The sequence below is a fragment of the Callionymus lyra genome, chromosome 8 (genome assembly GCF_982586985.1).
Source record: "Callionymus lyra chromosome 8, fCalLyr1.hap1.1, whole genome shotgun sequence".
Classification (NCBI taxonomy): Eukaryota; Metazoa; Chordata; class Actinopteri; order Syngnathiformes; family Callionymidae; genus Callionymus; species Callionymus lyra.
The window spans coordinates 13,467,021-13,492,225 of NC_141825.1; the positions used below are offsets into that span (position 1 = coordinate 13,467,021).

Sequence of the window (25,205 nt, forward strand, 5' to 3'; positions counted from 1 at the left end):
TTTAATATATATTATATTTTTAAATGCGATTGACAAACTTGGAAGAAAAAAAACGTGTGTCTTTTACGTTATGTATTATTATATCAACGTGTTGTTTGAATACTTTCTTTATTTTTAGTATAATACGTATTAGTTATGGGAATAAGCGGCTAAAAATCAATCTATCACTTATTTTTAACCATTTATTTTATGTGCCTTAATAAATACGTATTTACAAATTCTAACCCAATTATTGCGTTTTTGTTTCTTTTATTAATATATAACACCTTTATCTTAGGATGTTTCGATTGGTCTGTCATGGTTTTGTGGCTTGCTGGAGCCAATACAGCTTTGTATTCTAATATCTAATGATGTGCTCATAGAGACAATGGCGTGTCAATATTCATTTGCTCTTATAACAGTTTTACAATATTTTAAACTATATATTAAATATATTATATTGTGATGACAATGTCACCGTGTCTTGAATGATCCAGAGATACATATTTTCAGTGTACAAAGAAAGGACTAAATACCTAATTGAATAACCCTATAAATAACAAAATATAAAATTAAATAAAAAAAAACGTCTATAAAACTTTATGAAGACATATATGACGACACCCACTCTTTCACAACCCAAGCATTCTGAATGGGTTCACAATAAAGTTGCGCAATAAATCCAGAAACTGAAGCGCGGGGTTGCGTTTCCAGGCGGCAGAAGGAGGATGGCGTGGATTACTACGCTGCCACTGGGCTAAGATGCTTACCAACTAATTACCTGTCCACCAGAAAATCCCCTGTCATCCAGCCCAAAAACAAGACCGGAGCCAAGGGGGATGGACACACAAGCTGTTAGAAGCAACAAAAATCTATCCATTATTCATTCGTATTGAGTGATCAAATAGCTCTGCTTGTCTTCATTGATCTTCCTAATGGAGCTTTTTTAAGACCAGGATCGACAAGCTAGTGATGTTTTTTTTTGCACTGTCGAAAAGGTAAGAATGAACGACTTCCAAATAATGTTTTGTCTTTACGGTTTAATTCAAGAACTGGACTCCAGTCCGGGACGATGAGTTTTTTGTTTCTTCTCTTACGATCTCTGGATGATTTTGATTCCCTGCTCCGGCCTTTTAGGTTAAATCAACTTAAACATGACTTATATTGTTAGCACTGTATGTGTTTGATCGCGTCCGACATCTATCCGTTATATTCCGCTTATCCAAACCATGGGGGTGGAGACAATCCTAGCTGACATTGGGTGAGACAGAAGGTCACTAAGCTACAGCAGGTCATACAAATAAACGTCACACTTTTATACACACATTCATGCTACTAATACTAATAATAGCTCTTGTTCTTTCATATTTAAAAGTCCAAAATAACCAAACAGATCATGCTAACTTCTAAATTCTTGACCTTTAAAGTATATCTTTTATTGAGTATTGTTTTGATTGTTTAAGCGCTTTGTGACCCTGGTCTGGAAAAGCGTTATATAAATACAAATTACTTACTTACTTACTTACTTAAATGCTTGTTCGAGACGTTTTAAAATGGTCTTTTTGTGAAAATATCTGCTTTTAAAGTTTGATTAAACTTATGCAAGACTCCTCCTAAACTCCTCACCTCCCAACGTGAGCCTCAAAACAGACAATTATTTATATGAAGTTTCTTTTATATCATTTAAAAAAAAAGTATAGATAGATGCTAACGTGCTAACCTGTAGCAGCCAAATCACATCTTAGTATCAAGCGTACATGCTGACGCTCTGCCTTCTCTCTCCTTCCCTCTCAAGCTTTTCACTCTATTGATTTCTCCCGGAAACGGGAAGATGAGCTTCGCGTTGGGACCCATTTGGAGCATCTCAAAAATCACTTAGCGCATCATTCCACACAGCCAAAATCAATGTGAGCTGTAGACACCCATCCAGGATAGTCAAATAATAAACCCAAGAGCGGCTCCATGTTTTCTCGTCTCCTGACGGGGTCAGAGCCTCAAGACACACCGCGACCTCTGGGGTTGTTTAGTCAGCGACATGTCGCAGAGAGATGCACCGATTTATAGTTGGTGATGGAGCCTTCGTGAGTCATGTGACGGATGGTGAGTGTTGCTTATTTTTTTTGAACATCATAAATGGTAGATTTGATAATGATTGGAGATTTCTTGGTGTCTTGGATGAGATTTTCAATACGTTTATTTGAATGTTTTAAAATAATTGACATCTTATCTGGATAATAATTAGTTTAAAACGTGTTTTGTTTACCAGGGTATGTCCAAGACTCAAATGTGAATGTGAAAAAGAAACTTTCTTGGTTTATTTTTTAATTGAAATTTGTAGAATACATTTTATTCAATGAAAAAAACGCATTTAAATTGTGTTTTTAATGAGTAGGTAGTCAGTCCTATATTTAGATCTTAAATGAGTCAATTTTTATTCTTTAAACACATTTTATTTTTACATTAACTTGTATTTCATGTGACCTTTAGGTTAATAATGTACAGTTTTCGATATACAAATAACCTCAGAGAAAAGTAAGAGTAAGATTTAAGTGAAAAATTAAATTTAAACATAAATAAAATGATATGTGTCAAAATGTCACAGCCGGAAAACCAGCCTTTTTTTCCGAAGAAACACATGACGCCATATGATTATTAAGTGCATTTCAAGGTTGATTTTCTGCTCTAAGTATTTCTATCAGGAGGCTTTGAATAAATAAAAAATATCAAAGATATTTCTTGAAATTAGTACTTCAGAATTTTACTTGATTGTCTTAATGATTGTGAGTGAAAAAATGTTGTTTTTCCACTATAAAAACAAAGTCTTTCGCCAGTAAATGTCAAATTGGAAGCGATGAATCCTGGACTCTCCTCCTGTTCTGTGTATGGCACTGGTAGAATTCACTGTCTCAGCAGACCATCAGTGAATTACCATAGGGCCATAAACAGAGCAGAGATAGATCCTCACTGACCCTCGTCCTCGCTCATGCGAAACTTTGTCTCGGCCTAGTTTGGCACTAGCACATTTTTGCTTTGTTTCTCAGAGTTTGAGCAATCATGTGTAGTGTCAATATAGGACGGGGCTCGTGCAGCCGGTCACGTGACCTCTCGTCTCTCGCCGTCTTCCGCGTTGATCTTCAGGAGAATTTTTTGGGTTCCGATCGATCCTGCCGTCCTTCTCGGATGTCGGCGGTTGCCATGGCGACCTCGTCTCTGAGACGTGTAACCAGACCTCCCCGGTTCCCTCCCCCCCCCACCCCCCCACAGGGCTGGTGCAAGTGTCCCGTGCACTCTCCCACAGTGTTTGGCAATGGTAGAACTCACTCTGGTGGGCTGGAAGGATCCGGTGGTTCTAGACTTGCCAACAACTGACCGAGAGCTTTAACCTGCCCTTCACCTGGACTTATCATGGGAAGAGGATTATTGTTATTTACAAGTGATAAGAGTGCGTCGGGCCGTGTTCATGCTGGGGCTGGACGTGTGAGTGGCTGCAGGAGCACAGGGGGGTCATCAGTGGTCATTCCTCCCTGTGCGGGCTGCGGTCTCAGAACACTGGGGGGGCGGGTTTGAAGATCCTCGCTAAACACGGACGTTTATAAAGCAGACGACACCTTCACTCCTCCTCTGTTTCACTCCCAAACACTTCTCCACAAACAGCCCGAGCGTAACCTGAGACCCAAATACCTCGAGGTTCGGAACCAAGACCGACTTGACAGACGCGACCAGTAAATCCATGCACAGACCATTAAGCACTGGTCCACTATCATGACCTGTCAATAAATCAATGGTGTTCATGAGTGCTGGAACCAGCATGAAAGGAGATGTCAACGGGGGGTTTGAAAACACACACTTACGCTCATGGGTTCCACAAAAGAGCTCATAGGGGGGTTTTGATGATTCCAAACTGAGTGTCCATCTTTGTCAAAATATTAACAGTCGTGTGTTACAATTGAATTCATCCACTAACCACCTTGAGTGTTGCTGTCCTACAAACTAACTATACTTCTGAAAATACCTTATTTTTATCCTTTTATTGAGGTCTTATTTTGGAGGGTCACTTGCTGTTTCTTCCCTTGGGGGCCTTGACACCGGCAGTATTTCTACCAAGTTTCCATACGTTGGTAATTGTCTGTGGTTCTTCCTGTTTTGTTACATCGCTTTTATTGGATTTTTCATTTTTACCTGAGTATTTAAGTGCTTTTTTAAACTTTTGCATTTTCTTTTCAAGATTCCTTCCTCTGATTTTTGTTTCCCCAGATGGTGGATGATTGGTTTTTGGAGATTTTCTTTAGGATTCTGGACTCGAATTGTGTTACGAGATATTGGACCCTTGCTAGTTCTTTCATTAGGTCTTGGACTGTTTGGACCGTTTTATTAAATGATATGTTTGTGTGACAAATGTTCTGTTTGGGTTCTGTTCCCTTCAGATCTTGAAAATAATTGCAACTAATAGTTTACATCTATACGTAAAATGCCTTCTTCTGCTAGTTTTACTGAATCTATTAAAGCAAAAATAAGTAGGTTTAAATGTATTGTTTATTAGAAAAGTGTTATTGCAATGTATGTAGATGTATTTGTTCACAAAAAGAGTTGCAGCCTCTCGTTGGATCAGTTTCAAGGTTTTATTTTCCTGTGTAATGTAGTAAAGTTCTGCTGCGAGTCATGACTGTGAGACATGTTAAATTGTTACCTATTGTTGCTTTAATCCTTCGGCTTTAGCAACTTCTATGATCCCACAGACTCTGGCTACTTAAGTTGCTAATGCTATGAGAATTACTGCAGCTTATACTATTAAAAAGGCTCCAGCGAATACTGCTGATGTTACTGCTTTACAACTAGTAATTTTAGTTCTAGGAGTATTATTGAACTTATCAGTATTATGACTAGTGTGTCTGCATGTTCTAGTACTTTTACAAGGGATATCTAGTACAAACTGCTCTCACTACTACTGGTTTTAATACTATATTACTACTAGTATCCAACAACTAATATGAGTACTACCTTACATCTACTACTAAAATGTGAAATTCTAACACTTAAAACGTTAAATAACACTACATAAGAGAAGAGAAAAGCTGGTTCCGGTGAATTATACCATAAGCGACAGTGGCGAGGGAAGACATTTTACAGGCTGAAACCTTGAGCAGAACCAGACTGCATGAACGGCCTCCTGCTGTGACAAGCTGGAGGCTATCAATAAGATACATTTTCAAACGTAATCCGAGCAAAAGAAGATGCGACATGTCTGATATAAACAGTTATAGTACTGCTTCTTCTGCTGCTGCCAGTATTGTCCGGGCTACTAACTACTCTTACTGCTTAAAAACTACGGAAAAAACTACTGATGTGGCTCCCAAGACTCTAGATTTTCTTATACTTATATGTCTGTGACTACTACTACACATCACTATTTTACAATTACTAAACAACTATCATAACTGCTACCACTGCTACCTTAAATGTTGATTCAATTTTGTTGACAGTAGACTGACTGTCCCGGCAAGACAGGGTCAAAAGCCGGAGTGACTCTCCTATTTGATACTGTATCAAACTATATTTAATGCACTGTTTACCAAAAGTGCTTGTGCGCGTCGATCACTTCCCTACATCTGAATGAGCTCATGTTTGTTCCCATGAATCAGCCTCAACAGTCTCCTGAAATATAATCCCGATGCCATTTTTACAGCCGTGTGTGTGTGCGAGCGGGACGAGTGCAGAGGTGGAGCGGCTGATATGCGTCGATCATGTTTCAATCTCAGCGGCGTGAGAGTCCATTACGAGCGACTGCAGAGGATGTGGGGTTAAGTGGAGCCAGAGGAGGAGGAGGAGGAGGACGAGCGACCCGCTGACAGCTGGTACCAGTGATTAGAGCATGTAGTGATGCAGGGAAGCATCAAAGCTCTTTAGGGAGAATCCCTAACATAGAGGAGACAAGGACACACACACACACACACACACACATACACACACACACACACACACACACACACACACACAGCAAATCCTGATACACACTTATTGGTAGCTAAAACTGCCTTTACTGACCACGCAGGTCCGACGACAGACCATCTGTCATTGATGCTAACTGATGGATTATCACCAGAACACACACACACACACACCCTCTAGATATACACACAACTCGATGTAACACAACCACACGCAGGATGACGGGAAAACTTTTGTAAACGTTTGTGAGAGTTGTTTGCTCTAAATAAAATGTCTCTCCAGCAGATGGTCTTTATCAGGGTTTTACGCCGAAACAATTAAAGAAACGTCCGACGGCATCAGTGTCCAGAGTGGGTTTTACTGTTTACTGTTGCTGTGCCAAAATAAAACAGGTGAATGCAGACAGACAGACACACACACACACACACACACACACACACACACACCCCACACACACACACAGAGACTCTGGATTACAGTAATCCAGGAACTCAGGAAGATGGGGGTTGGGTGTATTTTTAGGACTTTGTTTCAGACACAGATCATCATTGTCCAGACTAACTGGATTTAAGTTAGTTGGTTGATTAACTTGTCTCTGCTTATCTCCAGAGATTTTACCCGTGAAATTCTCCTCATTAAGTTGCAAACGTTTACTGCGGTATTTGTTTTATCAATTATTTCTAATGTGTTATTTATCAAGTAAGTTACACAAGACTCTGAATAAAGTGTGTGAGTGGTTGTCTGCGCCTTGTGATTGACTAGCCAACTTTCCAGGGTGTCCCTTGTCTTTCATCCAAAGAAGATGAGATCCAGGAAGACAATGAATGAAGATATTTATAAGAAAAATCTTTTTTTTAATTTAACCAGGTCCATCTTTTCTGCAATATATACGTTTGTTGCTAGGAGGGAATAAAATACACATTTAACAAACTCTACAAATATAGAGTTAAAATCTTAAAGCCGCTTTTAAACGAAATATCATTTCCTATAAATTTCATAACGTTAACTGTCTACATATTTTCCACATCATCAGCCACACAATTATTATTAATTCAATGAGCTGCCGCCATCTTTTATTCGATTACGTCTCTCATTTTAAAAAGAAAGTAATGTATTAGCTACCAAGCCAAACAACAATTGTCTTTCTGGCTAATGAAACATTATTAACGAATGGTTATAATTACAAAATGGAGCCGATAACTTTTGAGGTCTGGCTCCCTCTAGTGGCTAACAAGCTTGGACAAAAAATAGGACGCCCTTTTTTTTTGTCTTTTATTTAGTTCTCAGTATCTTTTTTGACATGTGAAAAGTACGAGCTCCAAGATGCATTTTACAGGTGAAAATTACGATTGGCATTAACTCATCATAGAAGCGTGCAATTACATTAATGTGTGCAAGAAATATCAAATGTATTTAAATATATATAAACTGGCAGCATTACATTATTGTGAGCAATATATATGTACGATTAACGTAGTCAACGCTAGAGGGTGCTATTTCACTGCGTGCAGAAACCACAGGAGGCCTGGAGTCAGTACCTGTCGGACACAAGTGCGTGAGTTTGAAGGTAAAACAAATATTTAGAGACTTGCTCTCACCTGTAATAGTTTGGTTTAAACGGTCCGTGTTTGCTGATCCCCAGATACTTGGCCTGTTCGTCGGTCAGTTCTGTCAGGTGAGCGTCAAACGCCGGCAGGTGAAGACTGGCCACGTACTCGTCTGAAAGACATTTTTTGGAAATGTCTTTTATAGAAAAAATGTCGTCTTTTTCTATATTTTTTAGTCTTCAGAAAATAAGATTTCTTCATGTTCACGTGGTCCGCCAGGACCTGAACTTTGATTTGTTTTTTTTTCCGTTTTCAGAACCATTAATGTTTGGTCATTTTCTTTACTTTTCAGATTGAAAAATAGAGATAATTTCTCTAATTTAAACGATAACAATTGACATTTTCTTAATTTCTGTAACATTTCTTTGAGTTAATCCGCAGGAACATGGCATTTCCCCCTATTTTTCCAGACATTCATTTTTGAGCATTTTCTAAATTGAAGTAGAAGAAAATGTTATTTATTTCCGGATTTTTGAGACTTCAGAAAAGTCACATTATTGAAGAAATTCCTATGACATTCCTACGAGTATTTTTTCCATTTCTATACAAGTTGATTTTTCTGGCATATTTTCAAACTTTTTCAGTTAAATATATAAACATATTTTTGACACTTAAAGTATCATTTTCAAAATTCCGGTAACATTTCTTTGTGTTCACATGGTCTTCCACCTCCTGTATTTTGGTTTTGCTACATTTTTACCCTAGTTTTAAAGAGGTTGATTTTAAAACTCTTTCTATTAAAAATATGTCTAATTTCCAAAGTAGTAATGTTTCTTTGTGTTATCATTCTCCCCTGCGATCTGAACTTTGGTGTATGTGTTTTGGCATATTTTCGACTCTGCCAGGACTTTAATTTTAATGTATTTTCATCCACATTTTTGAGAAGTGAATTTATGTCAATTTTCTTTTACTATTTTAGATTTAAAAAGTTTTTTTCCAGTCAGACATTTCTCAAAAATAACATTTGAGAAAAGTTTTCATTCATTCATCAGGATGCTGGAGTGATGCTGGACTCACCCATCTTCTTTGGCAGGAGGTAGACGTCTTGTTTGTAACGTCCCTCTGGAGAGTTGTACAGTTCGATGAGAGCCAGCGCCTGGAAGGCAAAAATCATGTGAGGACGAGAGATGAAGAGAGAGTTGAGTAAAAGACCAACTGACCAGTGTGGTGGCAGTGATGGAGAGAACGAAGGAGGGCACAGTGGAGCAGCTCAGGTTGAGCAGACGACCCTGAGGGGGAACACAGAGTATGTTTATTTCTCTGAACGACACATTAAAAAACAATAACAAATGGAAAAAGTCTGTCTTTTATTAATTTTCCTTATGTATGACTAGATTGTATATATGTTTTAATGAATCATCTGTACCTCAGCCAACAGGACGATTCTCCTCCCGTCAGGCCAGATGACGTGATCCACCTGAGGTCGCACCTGCTCCCACCTCAGCTCCTGAGTCCTCAAACTGGCCTGTAAAATCAGTCATTTGAACCGTCACTGAAACACTCTTGTCACCACACAGCGTCCACGTCCTTGTACCAGGTCGATCTCCGTGTTGGAGTGTCCCATGTTGCAGACGATGCAGCCGTTCTTCATCCGGTCCAGATGTTCTCTCCCCACCACGTTTTTGTTCCCTGCAGGAGGACCACGCTGCTTCACCGACGCCGACTTAAAGAGCTGACGTTTTTACCTGTGCAGGTGATCACCACGTCCAGGTGTCGCACCACTTCACTCAGCTTCACCACCCGGAAGCCGTCCATGCTGAGGCGAGAGCATTGATCAAGCTGAGGCATGGATGTGGTTGTAAACTGCAAATATTTGTCGGTACCAGGCCTGCAGAGCACAGATGGGGTCGGCTTCTGTGACACTAACAACGGCCCCCAACGCCTTCAGTGCCGCACAGCATCCTTTACCGACCTGTGGGCGACACTAGGGTTAAGTGAGGCCAGATGTCCAAGATCATTTTACATTCATTTAGAAGCCTCTCATTTTGGCATTTTTTCTTCAAATATATGTTTTCTGGTGTAAAGTATTTAAAGAAACAATTCTAGTTTTGTGTTCAGGTTGAGCTGTTCACTCCCCAAGAGAAGTCATTTTGCGTCTTTACATCTATGAATATAGAGATTTTTCTCAAACCTTTGTCGGTAAACCCACCTCACCATAGCCGCACACCAACACCTGCTTCCCTCCAAACATGACATCGGTTGTTCTCTTCAGGCTGAAAGACGAGCGAGTTCATGAAGTTAGACAGATCAAGGTCAACTACTGTGTGGATTTAAGTGTCTCTTCACTCAGATCTTAGACTTTATTTACTCATCAGTATGTATCTGTTTGTACAAAACTCTCTTTTCATTGAAATACTGGAGATGAAATCTTGTTTACCATAACCACGCCCACTCTACTGTGATTGGTCAAACACTGAGGTTTCCCAATCCTGGAAGTCTCCATCTCAAGGGTACTCGTTGTATAAAAAAAGCGTATGTGATCACAGCTGGAGGAGTGAAGCCATTATTACGTCTTAATGGACTCCGCTCTCGTAACCTCTCGTTCGCCGAGATTTCAGACAGGGGAGAACTTTATAAAGTAATACCTTCAAAACATGGTCATGATGAGTAACTTACTGCATCATGGAGAGGAAGACTTCAACATTTGAAACATGGGAGTGAGTCACAAGAGTTTATTAGTTTCCCTCTTGTGAAAGAAATATTGCTTTATTACAATATTAATGTGTTTTAAACTGCTTACTACGCTTTCACAATATTAATGTGTTTGTCTTGCCATAATGCATATGACTAATCTACCACAATGAATATGTGTTCGCTTTGCCACAAATGCATATGTGTTCGAAACTGCTGATTGCCTTAAGCAAGAAACTGTTGACTGTTTTGACAATGTATTTGTTTGAAACTCTTCCCGGGATATAACCAATTTAAAGGGTTCAACTAAAGGGCACTAATAAGTATACCCACATATAGGGTTCAACTAAAGAGCATAGAGGAAAACATTAACCAAGTTGGGAGGGGGGATGAGCATAAGATCTTGTCATGAGAATATGCACAACGACCTTGGCTGTTATCCGAAAAGTACCAAGAGGTACCATGACTAACAAATTTGTGTGCTTTTGATGTAACTCCTCCACAATGTGTTTCGCTGTGAACAAACTGAATAAAACGCGGGCCTTCGTCGAACAGTTGGTGCGAGCTAACTTCCGCGTTGGTTCTGCTGTTCCCTCCGGAGTGAAGAAACAATCTCTTACTGGTGTGAGTCTGAATCTTTTGCTATTGAACTGATTTGTCTGTGAAACTTTGTGAACAGTTTTTCTGACACCTCTAAAGCTCACGACTGACCCGTCCAGTATAGACTCCTTGCAGCAGTAGAGGTTGTCGAACTTCTGCTTGGTCACCGAGTCGTTGACGTTCATGGCAGGAACGCACAGACGCCCGGCCTTCGACAGCTGATACAACCTGGAGAGAGTTTGTGGTTCACCACGACGTCCTAACATAACAACATTCACGTCCGTCACCGACCGATAGACTCCAGTGACGCTCTCCTCCACGATTCCCCGCATCTTCTTGAACATATCCGGGTACTTCTTGTAGATCCAGTGTGTCAGGTCTCCACCGTCGTCCAGGATCTTCAGACGAGGAGAGACAACCACTCTATAAGAACCCCCCCTAAAGTACCTGGACAGTGTGAAAGTACCATGTTGGGTTGCCACACTTCAGAGCCGACGCAGCGATCGATGCACCACCAGAAGTCGTCCTCGGACTCACCCCTCCATGCGAACACAGAGGTACCTGTTGAGTACAGGAGGAGTTCAGAGGAGGTTCAGCCGGAGCAGCAGGAGAACACAGGACCTGCTTCTGCCAGAGCAGCGGCCACGGCGTTCTGAGTGGAGAAGATGTTACAAGCTGCCCAGCGACACCGAGCCCCCAACAGAGACAGAGTCTCGATCAGAACCTGCAGCAGAAGACATGACCAAGATGAAGCAACAACCAGTGAGCGTGTCAATGGAAGTACATCAGTGACATCAGGATGGTGAATAGTTTAATTCAAAATGTCAAATGTTCTAATTTCTTTTTCATAATATAATTTAATCATTTCTATATAGAACGTTTTTGTTTAATATTAGATTGTAATGATTTGTATAGTAAACGGTTAAATTGTTCTCATTTAATATTTGAAGTTAATCATTTGTTTATTGAAAGGTTTAATTTCTTTGTACTTTAAACTTTCAAAAAACCTGGTTACTTTTAAAATGTTTTTTTTTGTTTTACTCATAGAGTTTGACATTGTAATTAACAAAACAAATAAAATAAATGTTGTAAATTCAATATTTTTCAATTCGTACCATTTTAAATTCAATATAATTACGTGATATATGTAGAACTATTATAGCAACTGTCCTGTCACTAGTATTTTTGTAATGCTAAGAGATGCATTTAATCATTTTTCTCTGATATTATTTTGTTATTGGAAAGATGGTTTGTGAATTCTACGTTTTTGTTCGAATATAATTAGTTATATTAAAAATATTCCGGATGTCACGTGATGTGAACGTCACCAGGTCATATATGGAAGTAGGTGCAGAGCATACGTTTCAGAAGCAAGATCCGTCTGTAGCATCGTCGGTATGTAACATTTGTTATTCTTTAGTGATGTTGATTCACTTATTTGTGTTGGTTAATCGTTTGATGTCATGTTGTGAGCGCGTGCTGAGCCACACCTGGCGCACCTTTTGAGACCAGTGGTCCCTTCCTGCCACCCGGTGGTCGATAAATCAATGTTCATTTATACACAATTCAACTGTGATCGTGTGATGATTTGCCTTTTTTAATAGGTTATTGTCTGTTAATTTGAATATACTGTTGGTTAAAAATGTACAGTTTATCTTTCAACAAATGTATGGAAAATATATTTTGTCCGTTTTCAGTTTTACAAAAAGATTTGCAAGTCAATAAACCTGAGTACAATGAATCCACTGTCTTCAGAGTCTTGAAGAGCAAATAGTATTTAGCTTACTTAAAACAACATTTATTCAATTATTTAATCAATCCCTAACCCTTGTGTTATCTCAGGGTCAAGGTGACCCGGAGGCCAGAGAACAAATGTGTTTAAGGTATCCCTTGCATACATATTTCTGGAAGCCGGTGAGGTCATTCGCCTCGACCCAGAAACAACACAAGGGTTTAATAAAAAAAGTTTCAACCATTCAATATCCTGATGGCAGTGATGTCGTCTCATACTTTCATAACTTACCGCCGTCTGGGCCGTGATGTGTGTACAGCCCACCACGTTGGCTCCAGCGAGAGGTTTCTCACTCCCTGCTCGCTTTCTCAGAACCATCAAAGCCGGCATTTCTAAGAAGCAAAAAAAACACTTAAAAGTGTTCCTCGACAGCTGAGGGGTCGGTCGCACCTTGCTCTGCGATCTGTATCTCCCGCCTTCCAAATGCAGCTTGTCCAATGTTCTTGATGCAGAAGTCGGAGTGACCGCGAGAGTTCTTCTGAAGCCTCTCCCTGGGAGTGGATTCATCCTCGGAGCTCTCGCTGCACACTTCAACACACAAGGCAGGAGATACAGGTGACGACTCCAGCTCTTTTCATTGGTTGTCTGGAGTATTTTACAGCATCTTCAACAGGCCTGGTCAAGTGTCGGCTGAAGTTTGCACTCTTACTTCCTCAACTACCAGATCAAAGATGTTCCTGTGCTGGTTTGTAGTAGTTTCTCTCGTTCCCTTCTGTGGATTATTCTTGTTGGACTTCTTGTGGTTTTGCCTCCATGCCTGAGTGCTTAGTTTTTTCTTGCTAATTTGCCAGTATTTTGACATCCAGTGACCTTTCCGGGTTTTCTGTTTTTTCCTTTTGTTTTCTTTTTTATTCTTCCATTCAGTGGACGCCTTTTTTTTTTTTGTTTAGTTCTTTTACTTTTGGACATTTAGAGATTTTTAGTATTTAGTATTTGTGTGATTGTATTGATTGGACTTGTTATTTATTTATTAAATGTTTTTTTTATTCTATTCTTAAAGTTGCTAGTTACGGCAATTGGGTCCAGCCTCATCTAGATCCTGACCCTTTTTTTTTGGGACTCAGGATACATGTTTAAACCCAAACAACTCTTGAAACTTGGCGACTACATACTAGCGTTCTCTTTGTAGGGATTCAGCATGTGGTCACACTATGAGATAGTTTATATAATTTGGGTGACATGGTGGTCCTGAAGTCGAAAGGTTTAGTTTTAATGAGCACAACTAGCCTGAGAAAGACTAACACGTCTGATCGGGGCTGAATTAAAAAGTCGAATACTTCAGAGGGCTTTGAGTGAAGGGAGAACACAACAAGGCTAATCCTCCGGCGCTGCTGGGATCAGAATCTGTATCACTGGCATGTGAGCAGAATTATGGGCGCGTGTGTGTGTGTGTGTGTGTGTGTTTCATACCTGAGCTGTGGCTGTCGGTGGACTGCTGCGACATGGACCGGGACAAGGAGCGCCGGCGAGCCTTGATGGGACGTTGGTTGAATTCCTGTTTTTGCTCGGTCAAGTGGATTTGCTGTGAGAAGAAGAGAGACAACTTTCACCTGGATGTGGCCTGAGATGTGGCGACAACACAACACAATCTAGCGACCGGACCTCGACCGTTGCCACAACTCTCTCCTCTCGCCTGTGCGTCTTACCGTCCAGGGTTCCTGGTTGAGAGCTGGGCTGGTGCCACGAGAGTCCCACTTGGCCATGTTTGCTTGCAGGCTGTCTCTATGTCTCAGCTGGCTTAAGCTTCAAGTCCAGCTCCAAGGCTTACCGAGGGCTTATTCCCTCCTTCTACAATCTCCTGCTTCTATTAAAGGCTACTTTTTCTCCTTTTGTTCTTTTTTTTTTATCCACTTTTCCACATGCATGAACACATTCGGGGCCCGCCTCCAAAACAACTCTATGCCCTCGCTGTTAAGAAGATCAACACTCGTGTCTCTCAAGACATTCTTGTGTGTCATGGGCTGGAACATTTATATCTGGCGTGAGTGCCGGCTTGTCGCTGGACATACCATTTTAACTGTCGCCGTCGGTAAGGCCAGTTATATAACGTCAGTCTAGGAGCAAAACAATGTTGATGCTGAGGCGAAGTCACGAGATGGAGAAAACACACAAGCGAAAATTGCCGACATATCTCAGCCGATCACGAGGCGTCTCACTATGACTATCCAAGTCTATTTAATTGGGCCATGACGGAAAAAAAAAAGTAGGTCATGATGACACTCAAGGCCAAGTTGATATCCTGATGCAAACCGGCTCTGGATTAGAAACTTGAAACGGTCTGAAGTTATTTTAAGTCGCAGTCTGTGGTTTATATGGTGCAGTACAGTCATCAACCCTTTTTTTATTTTTAAAGGTCAACTAATGTCAAACTTCTACTCTCCTGACTCACTCACATGTTCCACATGTTGAAGTCTTGCCAGCTGTAATCACACCCCGCTTTGTTTATACAACGAGTCCCTTGGAGGTGGAGACTTTCGGGGTTTGATGACGTGTGGTGACAATGACAGAAGAGTGGGTGGGACTGAGGTAAACAAAGTCTTGTCTCCAAAAGAACATATTAGTTTACGTTTAAAGTTAAACTTTCAGCCTCAAATAGAAAGGCTAACCTTGAAATATTACTTGGGCAAAAACAACGTTCTTGTGTTGTGTATTGGACGATACAAATGTCATGGTTATTAGGGGCTGTATTATATCACGATGGAGTTTGAGACCCCTGTGTTAGATAGTGGCTCTATCAGCAGGTACTAGCTACTTCTTGCTACTTACGTAACTAAGCTAGCTTTTTCATATAATTTCATGGTTGTTGCTGATCAAAAGATTGATTTATGTAAAACTGACTTCATAAAGTTTTAATTGTTTCTAATACAGAAGAAAAAACTGAAGTCCAAGCAAGTGTTTATGTCTTATTTTGAGTAGAATTGTCGTATTTGACCTAATGAGATACATTAATCGAAAGAGTCGTATCTTGAGGTTCTAAGATAAAAAAAAAGACACTACTTATTATAGTTTTTAAAAACTGCGAAAGACATCTGGGTAAAATATTTTTTTATAAAGTTTCTTAAAACAAGAATAATGAATACAAGAAACTAGTGATGTGTTAATGAGGCTTCATGAAACAGTTGATGAGGTATCATGGCACAGTGTTTTTTTTGAATGACCACTAGATGGCACTCTTAGTTTGAAGATTTTGCCAGTTTTCCTTCAATAAGTCAGATTTAAACAAATTAGATTGAAAGATTATAAAGCAGAGAGTGCCATCTAGTGACCATTCAAAATGATACTGTATCATGATACCTCATCAGTTGTTTCATGAAGCCTCATCAACCATAGGACTACAAGAAACTTAGAAAAGCAATTGTTTTACTGGTAGATTTATTTTTACTATTTACACGAAAGTCAAGTACTATTTTCATCTGTTAATGTATTGTAATATAACCATCTTATAGGTTTTGATTTTGTGTTTCCCTTCCTTTTTGCCCCATTGATAATACTTGAAGAATTAATACTGTGATAGGTGTAACAGAGGAATATAATTTAATATCCATAATAATATACTCTAAGTTGTTCATAAGTGTCTACCCAATTTAGGGTAGCCCCCCGCCCCCTTGAAAAAAAAAGATTTCATTAAAAAAAGGATTGTAATAATTATGCCATCAATGCCAAGAATAGTATTATCTATAATAATCTTCACTGTCCTTGGATCCAACAAAGACAAATCTATTGCACATGATTTCCCTGCAACGGCGGTGAAACTGTAATGTGTGAATTCAGTTTCTTATTTTTTAACCTCTAAGTTAAGGAACTTAATCATTCACACAATAGAACGTTTGGCTGTGAACAGAAGCCAACGTTAGGTGTGAAGGACGACTAATGGACCGTCACACAATCGTAATACTAGTGTAATGATTTCAAATATAAGTGAAGTGTACTTTATTTGAGTTAACCTGAATGAAACTAAGTGACTTCATTAACTGCACGTCAGAGTACTTTTGAATGCAGAACTTAAAACACAGGAAGTAAGTAAAACAGAGCTACCTTGATGCAGATGGACTGAACGGCTTCCTGGTCCTTGGTTTTACTAAAATCCATGAGTCTGTAAACTTTCTTCATGCTGGCGACTCTGGAGTGTGACCGCACACTGATCTCAGAGTTCACCGTGTGACGCTCTGCCGCACAAACAATCGACAGGTCCGGGTGACAGGTGGAGGGAGTGACACCTCAATAGAGTCTTTGTCGGCTTTTGTGCTGAGAAAATATCGTGTTCGGATTTTCTATATGAAGGTGGAGGAGCGTGACGTCAGGTCAAACGAGGATGAGTGACCACGGCTTCAGGGTCCCTCTTGAGTGGAGGTTACATAAACGTACATGCATGGCTATACATTTATAAAAGGTTCATGTGAAGGATGAGGAAGAGGAGGAGGGATGCATTAAAGAGAGGGGACTATAGAAAAGTAGTCAAAGGCCATTCGTCGACCATGGGCCGCATTATATCATCTTAAGGGCCACAAATGGCCCAGGAGCCAGGCTTAGACATGACAAAAAGTAGTCAGTAATGTGTTCATTTTGTTAATTTTCCTTTGAAATGTCATGTGAAGTTGTGAACTACCAACCCCAGCCCTGTATTACACCTTCACTGACACTCATGAACAAATAAAGTGCAAAAGCACTCAGGCTGCACAGACCTCTGTCAAGCAGCTCACGCTATACTATAATTACAGTAGATAATTGTTAAGTAAGTAAGTAAGTAAGTAATATTTATTTATATAGCGCTTTTCGAGACCAGGGTCACAAAGCGCTAACTGAAACAAGACATGTATAATAATAATAATAATGTGTATTTATAGGCACCTTTCAAACATGCATTAGTAATAAGGTGGAATAAAACCAAAATAATCCAACAGTACATTAAGAACAGGACCATAGAACAACAATATGGTAAAAGGACAAAATAAATTATATTAGTTTTTAAAATAGCATGTTAGAAAACATGAGTAAAAAAGCCTTAAAAAAAAACATTAATTAATCCAGTTAAGGGTTAAAAGCCAGTCTGTAACAGCGTGTTTTTAAAAGTGATTTACATTTTTAAATTCTTTGTTCCTCCTTTTGTTTGTGGTTACAGTCCCTCACAACAACCCCTCAGGTAATAACCCCTCCCCCCTCCCAGGTCCAGATGGTAATCTGGATTTACACCCAAATATACCTTCTTTGTCACTATAAAGAGATCTCCTGAAATGTTTGAATGAAATGGGTTCATATGTTATTTTGACCTCCGTGGCTGAAGTTGTGAGTGGATTTGAGTTTGAGTGCCAAGTGTAGTCAAACATTCATTCATTGAAATCATTGACAGCCTGAGTGAATGCAGATGCACGTCTCCTGTCAACTTAATGTCTAGAGGATGTGTTCACTCACCACGTCGGTACTCCTGTCTTTATCCTTGCTCTGTGAAGGACACCTGCTCTCTGCTGCCCTCAGCATCCGCAGGAGATCCGGCCCGGATTTGAGGATCTGGAGAGCCTCTGTGTCTCCATCCACTGCATGTGGGAAGTAGCGAGGGAGCGACAGGTGCTCCCAGGAGCCGCCGGTCTGCTCCGTGTCCTCCGTCATCCTGAGAGTGAAGGAAATTCACAGCAGCGACCTGCCCTCATGCTTCTTCTGTTCCGTCTTGTTTATTCTAAACAGAAGAGGGAAAATAGATCAAGTGGAAAAACCCTGACGTGTTTTCAGGGTAAACGACACAGTGAGGACAAAAAGTTACCAGCGAGAGAGAGAATGTTACTTTTGTTTTGTGTGTCAAATATAAAAACAAAGGGAGTCGTTGACCTACAACGATCAAAGGTCGTCGCAGTCCAGGTGTCGTTACAAACCTTCCTTCATGTTTGAACATCTTTGAATGCTTCACACACAAGTATTATTTTCAATCATAAAAATAAAGTTTTCGGCCACAAGTTTAATCTTGACCTGTCAATCATTCGGTACCGTCTTTCATGATTGGACCCAGACTTTCCGCAACACAGCATGAGGGTTTTAGCCGGACCAGGGATGACGGGTAGAATAGAATTTTCTGTGCAGCTTTATCCCTTAAGGTCACGGGGGGCAGGGGACACCCTGGACAGGAGGCTAGTCTGTCACAGGGCACAAACAAAGACATACAACATTCAAACACACACTCATACCTAAAGACAAATTTCCCCACTTTCTCAATCAGCCTCTATATCTTTTTGGTATATGGGAGGAAACTGGAGTGCCGGGAGTAAACTGTAAGTGAACCAGAAACATTCTTGCTGTGAGGCGATCACGCTAACCCCTAAAAAGTTATATCAATAAATAAATGCAAGTACTCTTATAGTATATTGAGGCATCTGTGCAATGATGTATGCTAGACTAACTAGCGCAAAAGCTAGCTTAATATTAAGTTAACAACCTAACCAGTTTCAACTTCTTATTCAGCTCACCACAAACTGACTAAAAAATGGGGGGGGGGGGGTTAAAATATAAAAGCAAACAAGTGTATAATGTTGTTTAACAAAGATGAGTGGAATGCCATGTTGCTACATGATAGCAAATTGCTAATATTATAATTGTTGCTAACTTGCCAATTGACAAACAAAATGCATTTTAAAAAAAAGTAGTGGAAAGTCACACAAAATAAGATGAAAATCATAAATATTTTTTAACATAATTTAATAACACATTAAAACTAAGTCACACATCATACAAATTGACCTTTTTAAGTATGATTTGATGTATATGACAATATGGTTAGTGTCTCTACTTAAATTAAATGGTGGCTTTTTCAATCTTTGTTTTTTAATCTTTGTTTCAGATCTTTTTAAATATTTATAGCTTGCACTGAAAATGCAAATTCAATTCTGGTCTTTAATTTGCTTTTCTTTGACAAGATGTTCCAAGTTAGAAGAATTAAAACTGTTCAGAATCAGAAACTTTTATTGCCAGAGTTTTAAACACAACATAGGTTTATTTGTTGTTGTCCGACAGTAGAAAATAAAATAATTAAACAACATGTCACACATAATAAGCAATAGAAACAAAACAGAACCAAGCAACAACATGCTTCTGTCCTAATAGAACTGCACTTTGCAGTACTATTCAGGTACAGCTATAGGTACAAAATCTATTCCCATCTGGCTGTATTTTCATGGCCATTTTAGCTGTGAAGAACGAGTAGTTTAGTGTTTTTCCCTAGTATTTGAGGCTCTAAAAATAAATCTCAATAATATATTAAATAAATATGTACTTGAACTATTTGATCCTATTAATTCACCTTTTCTGAATATAGAAATAACTAGATCAGTGACGATACTTTACCTAATCTCCACTAGAGGACGCAATAGGCCAGTATAATTGAATAGACTTTTTTATATATATTTTTTAGAATCCCTTATTTGTCCCGCGAGAGGAAATTTGATAGTGCTTTTGACAGCCATTCACACATACTGATGGGAGTAGGCTGCACACCTGCGCCAAGTCTACCATCAGGAGCAATCAGGGTAAAGTGTCTTGCTCAGGGACACAACGACACAAGCTTGTCTGGAGCTGGGATTGAACCTGCAACCTTTTGGACTGCAGGCAACCACTCTACCATCTGAGCAATGAAAACTGTTTTAAATACTTATGCACTGGATCAATAGTTTCTCAAATAATAATCATAAATATTAAGGGTTTTATTTTTTGCTGACAATTATAAAATATATACAAAATGTATACAAAATGCAAGTATATTTTGTCCATGATCAGCTTTTAAGATCAAACAAACCCTCAAACTTGCCTCTTGACACATTCTGAAACTATACTATAAAAGCACTTTAACATTTCAAGAGTCTCTGGGATATTTTATTGTCTGTCATTAAAGAGTACACAACATGCGAAGGGACATCAAGGATAACTATCACATTTTACTGCAGTATTTTGTCTTTAATTATCAGATGGACAAACACAGGCTTGTACATAGATTTCCTTATAGACATCAGAGAGATTATTAGGTTCTACAGAATATCATATTTTGTGATATAACATATAAGCAGCACTAGATCTTCACTAGACATATTTTGCATTATGATGTTTCTCTAACAAACACATGTATTTACAGCTGTTCATTTGACTATTATTGTTTCAATATTTACACTATATACAGGATGTGAGGGTAGTTTTCACCGTGCAGAGCGTATGTTCTTGTACTGGCACAGGAGCAGATGTTTGAAGGTGTTTTTAAAGGTGGTGTTGCACAGGGCGTAGCAGGCCGGGTTGATGGTGCTGTTGATGTAGCAGAGCCAGTAGCCGATGGTCCAGAGCGTGTTGGGGATGCAGACGGAGCAGAAGGTGGTGATCAGGACCATCACGTTGTATGGAGTCCACGTGACCACGAATGCAACCAGGATGGCCATGATGGTGCGCGTGACCTTCTTCTCTCTGGAAGATACTCCCTTCCTTTTCCACTTTGCAACTGCAGTTTGCTTCGTGACCTGTAGGGGGTAGAACACAAGTAAAAGGTGAGTAAGTAAGTAAGTAAGTAAGTAATATTTATTTATATAGCGCTTTTCGAGACCAGGGTCACAAAGCGCTTAAACAATCAAAACAATACTCAAAAAAAGTACATACTTTAAAGATCAAGATAATACTGAGAACAACACAGGAGTGATTTCAGTCCAACTTGTGAACCACTAACAACATCGAACACATGGCCTGAGGACCAAATATGGCCCAACGAGTCATTTTATGTGGACGGTTGGCTCAAATCAAAGTGGCTCAATTATATTTATAAATAGATTATCTGTTTTAACAATTATACAGACACAAATCAGAGTAAAACTGACTTTGATGTTAGATCATTTAATGGAAGTAAAACAAAGAGCTGAAACCAGAAGCTGCTTCTTTAATTGGACAGATTTTAATTATTCGGCTTCCTGCATTGGATTGGTCTCAGCTCATCGGAGGTCCAGTAGGAGGAGGAGGTGTCACATTTCTACTCTAGACTAGGGAACATATCTTTCTGTCTAAGCTGTCTGGAAGGGAAGTTTGAAAATCACATATCAAATTGAACCAATCTTCTCTATTGATTATAGGAGGAAAACTGAGGTGCTCGGAGGAAGCGAAGGAAGCTGTTCATCTCATGTCACTGATGGGTGGATGAGGTTGAGTAACAGCTGATGAAGGGTTCATTATGCAGTGTCCTCGTTTTTAAACGCCAATACAATGCAGGGTCTGCTGTATAATCTCTTGTGCTAAACTGATATCAATGAAACATCATAAACACAACACTACCTATCGGTGTGAAACTAGAGTCTTCCAGTTATCATTAATGTTGCTGTAGCTTAATAGCAAGAAACACTTGGGACCACGGGTCACTTGAAATGGGTGATATCTTCAGATTAGAATATTTCTATGCGTCTGTCAATTCGGAAATGAATATGTCAGTTTGTTTACTGAATATGAGCACTATTATCAATGGTACATTCAGGTGCACACATATGCTAACATCAACTTCCTGTCCTTATCTCTGTGGGACACTAACATGTATCATCATAAGGTAGAGTCCAGTGGTCCATTCCTCTCCACAAGCCTCTCGGTAAACTGAACAGCTACTACAATGCTTTGCCGCCCAGTCAACTAATCACAGCTGTGGTTCACTTATGAGAACGCAACATAGACGTAGAATTTAAATACAGTAGATAGCAACCAATCAGGCATCACTAATTAGAGAAGCGTGTAGAAAGGCATCATGGGAGTTTATTTTTGGCACCATAAGTAATGTTGGTATTAAGTCCCTCCCATTATTTGGTAGTGTTAACGTCTGTTTTTAAAAAGAAATGGCAATATATGGCAAGAGGCTTTGACTTGTCTTTAATTTATATTTGTAAACATTAAGGAATTAATTTTCTTGGTTTTAATATTAGTTTACGGAGTTAAGCAAAATACCTTGAACAAATTCTTGGCGACCAAACTTTGCCTATCGGCAGCCGAGGTAGTCGGAGATGAAGGTGTAGTGGTCTTTCTTTTCCCGTTCAACGCCTTCTGCGGAGACGCTGATAACTCTGTGTCCTTGGAGGTCGAGGCGTGGATGGTGTCCGTCAGCTCCTCCACCTTATCAGGATCCTTGCAGGGAGGACTTCCATTCTGCTGCTGCAGCGCTTCCTTCTCGTTCACCGCCTCTCGTTTCTCCGCTGTCGCCCTGGTGCAGTTGTTCTGGGTCTCACCCGGGTCTTCTTGACTGTGAGAAGGAACTTCCCCCACACTGACCGCGGAGGCCTTCCTGCTGTCCTTCTTGACGCGGCTGCGACTGGCCTTGGAGATGCGCCAGTAGAGGTAGATCATGATGGCCACCGGCAGGTAGAAAGCTGCGATGGCGGTCCCGAACGTCACCGCCGGGTTGGAGAAGAACTGGATGTAGCACTCTCCTGGAGGAACGGTCCTCACGCCCACGATGAACTGCCAGAACAAGATGGCCGGGGCCCAGAGCACGAAGGACAACACCCAGGCCGCCGCGATCATCAGTCCCGCCATTTTGGTGCTGCGGCGTGCCGGGTAGCTGAGCGGTTTGGTCACACAGAAGTAGCGGTCGAAGCTGATGATGAGGAGGTTCATGACCGAGGCGTTGCTGACAACGTAGTCCACGGCCAGCCAGAGGTCACAAACGACCGCTCCCAGGGGCCAGTAGCCGATCACGATGTAGACGGTGTACAGGTTCATGGAGCAGACGCCGATAATGAGGTCTGCACAGGCCAGGCTGAACAAGAAGTAGTTGTTGACGGTCTGCAGGTTCCTGTTTACCTTTGGAGAGAGAGAAGAGATTACAGGCCGTCAGATGCTAATCCATTTGTAGTCTGGTACTTTCTCATTTCTATTGCATTACCATAGTGGACCAGGACCACTCTGGCATCTGTATGCCTACTAGAGATGTTGAAATCAATAATCATAAATGATCAATACCTTTATGGAGAGCATGACCAAGATGTTCCCAACGACGGTGATCAGGCTGAGAGATCCGGCCACCATAATGATGATGACGATCTCCACCGTGGTGTACGGACTTTGAGAGAAGAGTCCGCTTTCGCTGCTGTTGGTGTTGTGGGGTGGACTCGGGGTCTCCATTTTGGCAGGTCTCGGTGGTCCTCACAGAAGATTCAAACCAGGGTCTTAAAGCTGCCAAAACTACTGGAAATACACACAAATATGGCAGCGTTTCAGTGCAGTTGGTGGCGAAGTTTGATCTTGTCAGCACAGCCACGGAGTCAGTCGGGCCGGTTGTCAGACTGAACCAGGTGAGCAAATAAAAACTCCAGCAGCTGGGTGTTAAAATATAGAGCAGCGTCCCACATTTTCATATCAGGGAAACACATCACAGTCTGCAGGCAGTTTCCAGCTGGAAGGCAGGACATCTGTTTAGAAGCTCTGTTTTTAGCTTTAAAACTCAAAAAGTCTCTCATGAATGTTGGTTTTTATCAAGAAACCTACATTTAAGAAACCACAAAACTGACTATTTGGATTGAAATTACACATCTAAGGAAGCAAATTAATATTTACTATTATTTGCCCAAATATTATGTCCAAAAAACCAAGGGTAATAAAGAATTATGTTTATATTTATGTCATTTTAATTTGATTAACAAAAAATGTTTAAAAAACAACCACAAGAAAACCAAAAGAACAAAGGTATTTATACAAATACACAACCATCCCAAAACTACATCATTGGTCCCCATCATAAGGCCAGCAGTCACCTACGTGTAAATATGCATGATTTGAAAATTAAATCTATCAATCTTGCAGTCGTCCTTCATGTCTCTCGGTGCTGTTGGGTTAGTTTACAGTATCAAATCGGTTGAAGACTCCAGCTAACTATTGAGATTCCGCAGAAATATTGTCTTTTTTTGTCTCACTTCTATTAGTCATTGGATTTAAAAGTATTTCGGGGTCCAACTGACAGAGAGCAGCAGAAGATGTGTTTTTTTTAAAGTCTCACTTTATAAATGATGTGAGACTGTGAATTAATATTTAACCAAATAAACAAGCTACACTTATTTCGGATAGTTATTACCAACCTACATATCTTAAAATATGTGTTACCATGAACACCTTAACCTCTTTATACATGGTCTCTTCTTTGATTTACCCACTTTATAAGTCGCACATTAAATGAATTTAACATGGATTGTTATTTCCACTGGGCTTGAATTGAGGGTGAAAAACAGTTTGTTTTCTTTTAAAAATGGGAAACAAATCAAACTTAATATTTGTCTACTCACAAACTGAGGCATAACATGTTTATGTGTATTTATGAGTAAACAGTTTGTCTTGTCGTGGTTGTTGTCCTCTTCACTGAGCTGTGATCAACATCCGAGCTGCTGGTTTGAATGTAAAGAGGATGTAAATCCTTGAGTAAAGGTGAGTTTCTAATTAAAGTGTGAGAGCTATTTCAAAAATGTCAAGTTGTTTTTATGAATCTGCTGCCATCTATTTCTCTTCCTGCTCTCAAGTCCAGTCTTCTGCTGCGCAATTACTAAGAATTATAAGACATTTTTTACGTCTCCTGAGTTTGTTCTGTAAGATCAGTGATTGTTTGAAAACCCATCAAGAAACTCCCACATACATAATGTGTTACTTTATGGCTCCACTCATGTATTTAAGTGAAAATA

General features: G+C 39.9%; 1 protein-coding gene across 3 annotated transcripts; it reads right to left on the reverse strand.

Annotated features, from left to right (window-relative positions):
• Window positions 1–7,519: 7,519 nt before the first annotated feature.
• Window positions 7,520–23,661, reverse strand: LOC148073719 (S-adenosylhomocysteine hydrolase-like protein 1). 3 transcript variants are annotated; one of them, XM_087796823.1, is made up of 17 exons: window positions 23,500–23,661; window positions 22,489–23,340; window positions 13,966–14,077; window positions 12,946–13,083; window positions 12,787–12,887; window positions 11,385–11,487; window positions 11,230–11,324; window positions 11,055–11,161; window positions 10,875–10,991; window positions 9,682–9,745; window positions 9,356–9,444; window positions 9,218–9,288; window positions 9,067–9,161; window positions 8,899–8,997; window positions 8,693–8,761; window positions 8,550–8,628; window positions 7,520–7,644 (listed from the first exon to the last, which is right to left on the reverse strand). In XM_087796823.1, exons 1-17 carry the CDS (start codon window positions 23,659–23,661, stop codon window positions 7,520–7,522), a joined length of 2,478 nt encoding a protein of 825 aa, XP_087652949.1. The 3 variants fall into 3 exon arrangements, with proteins under 3 accessions (XP_087652949.1, XP_087652947.1, XP_087652948.1); XM_087796821.1 differs by lacking the exons at window positions 22,489–23,340; window positions 23,500–23,661 and adding an exon at window positions 14,202–14,389; XM_087796822.1 differs by lacking the exons at window positions 7,520–7,644; window positions 8,550–8,628; window positions 8,693–8,761; ... (10 more) ...; window positions 12,946–13,083; window positions 13,966–14,077 and adding an exon at window positions 20,724–21,035.
• Window positions 23,662–25,205: the final 1,544 nt, after the last annotated feature.

Bases quoted from the DNA above. Each gene is read 5' to 3' on its own strand.
- LOC148073719 (XM_087796823.1), bottom strand. From the start codon at position 23,661: ATGGAGACCCCGAGTCCACCCCACAACACCAACAGCAGCGAAAGCGGA. The intron at 23,341-23,499 runs GTATTGATCATT...CTCTCTCCAAAG, and splicing joins TGGTCATGCTCTCCATAAAG to GTAAACAGGAACCTGCAGAC. The intron at 12,888-12,945 runs GTGCGACCGACC...TTTGCTTCTTAG, and splicing joins GATACAGATCGCAGAGCAAG to AAATGCCGGCTTTGATGGTT.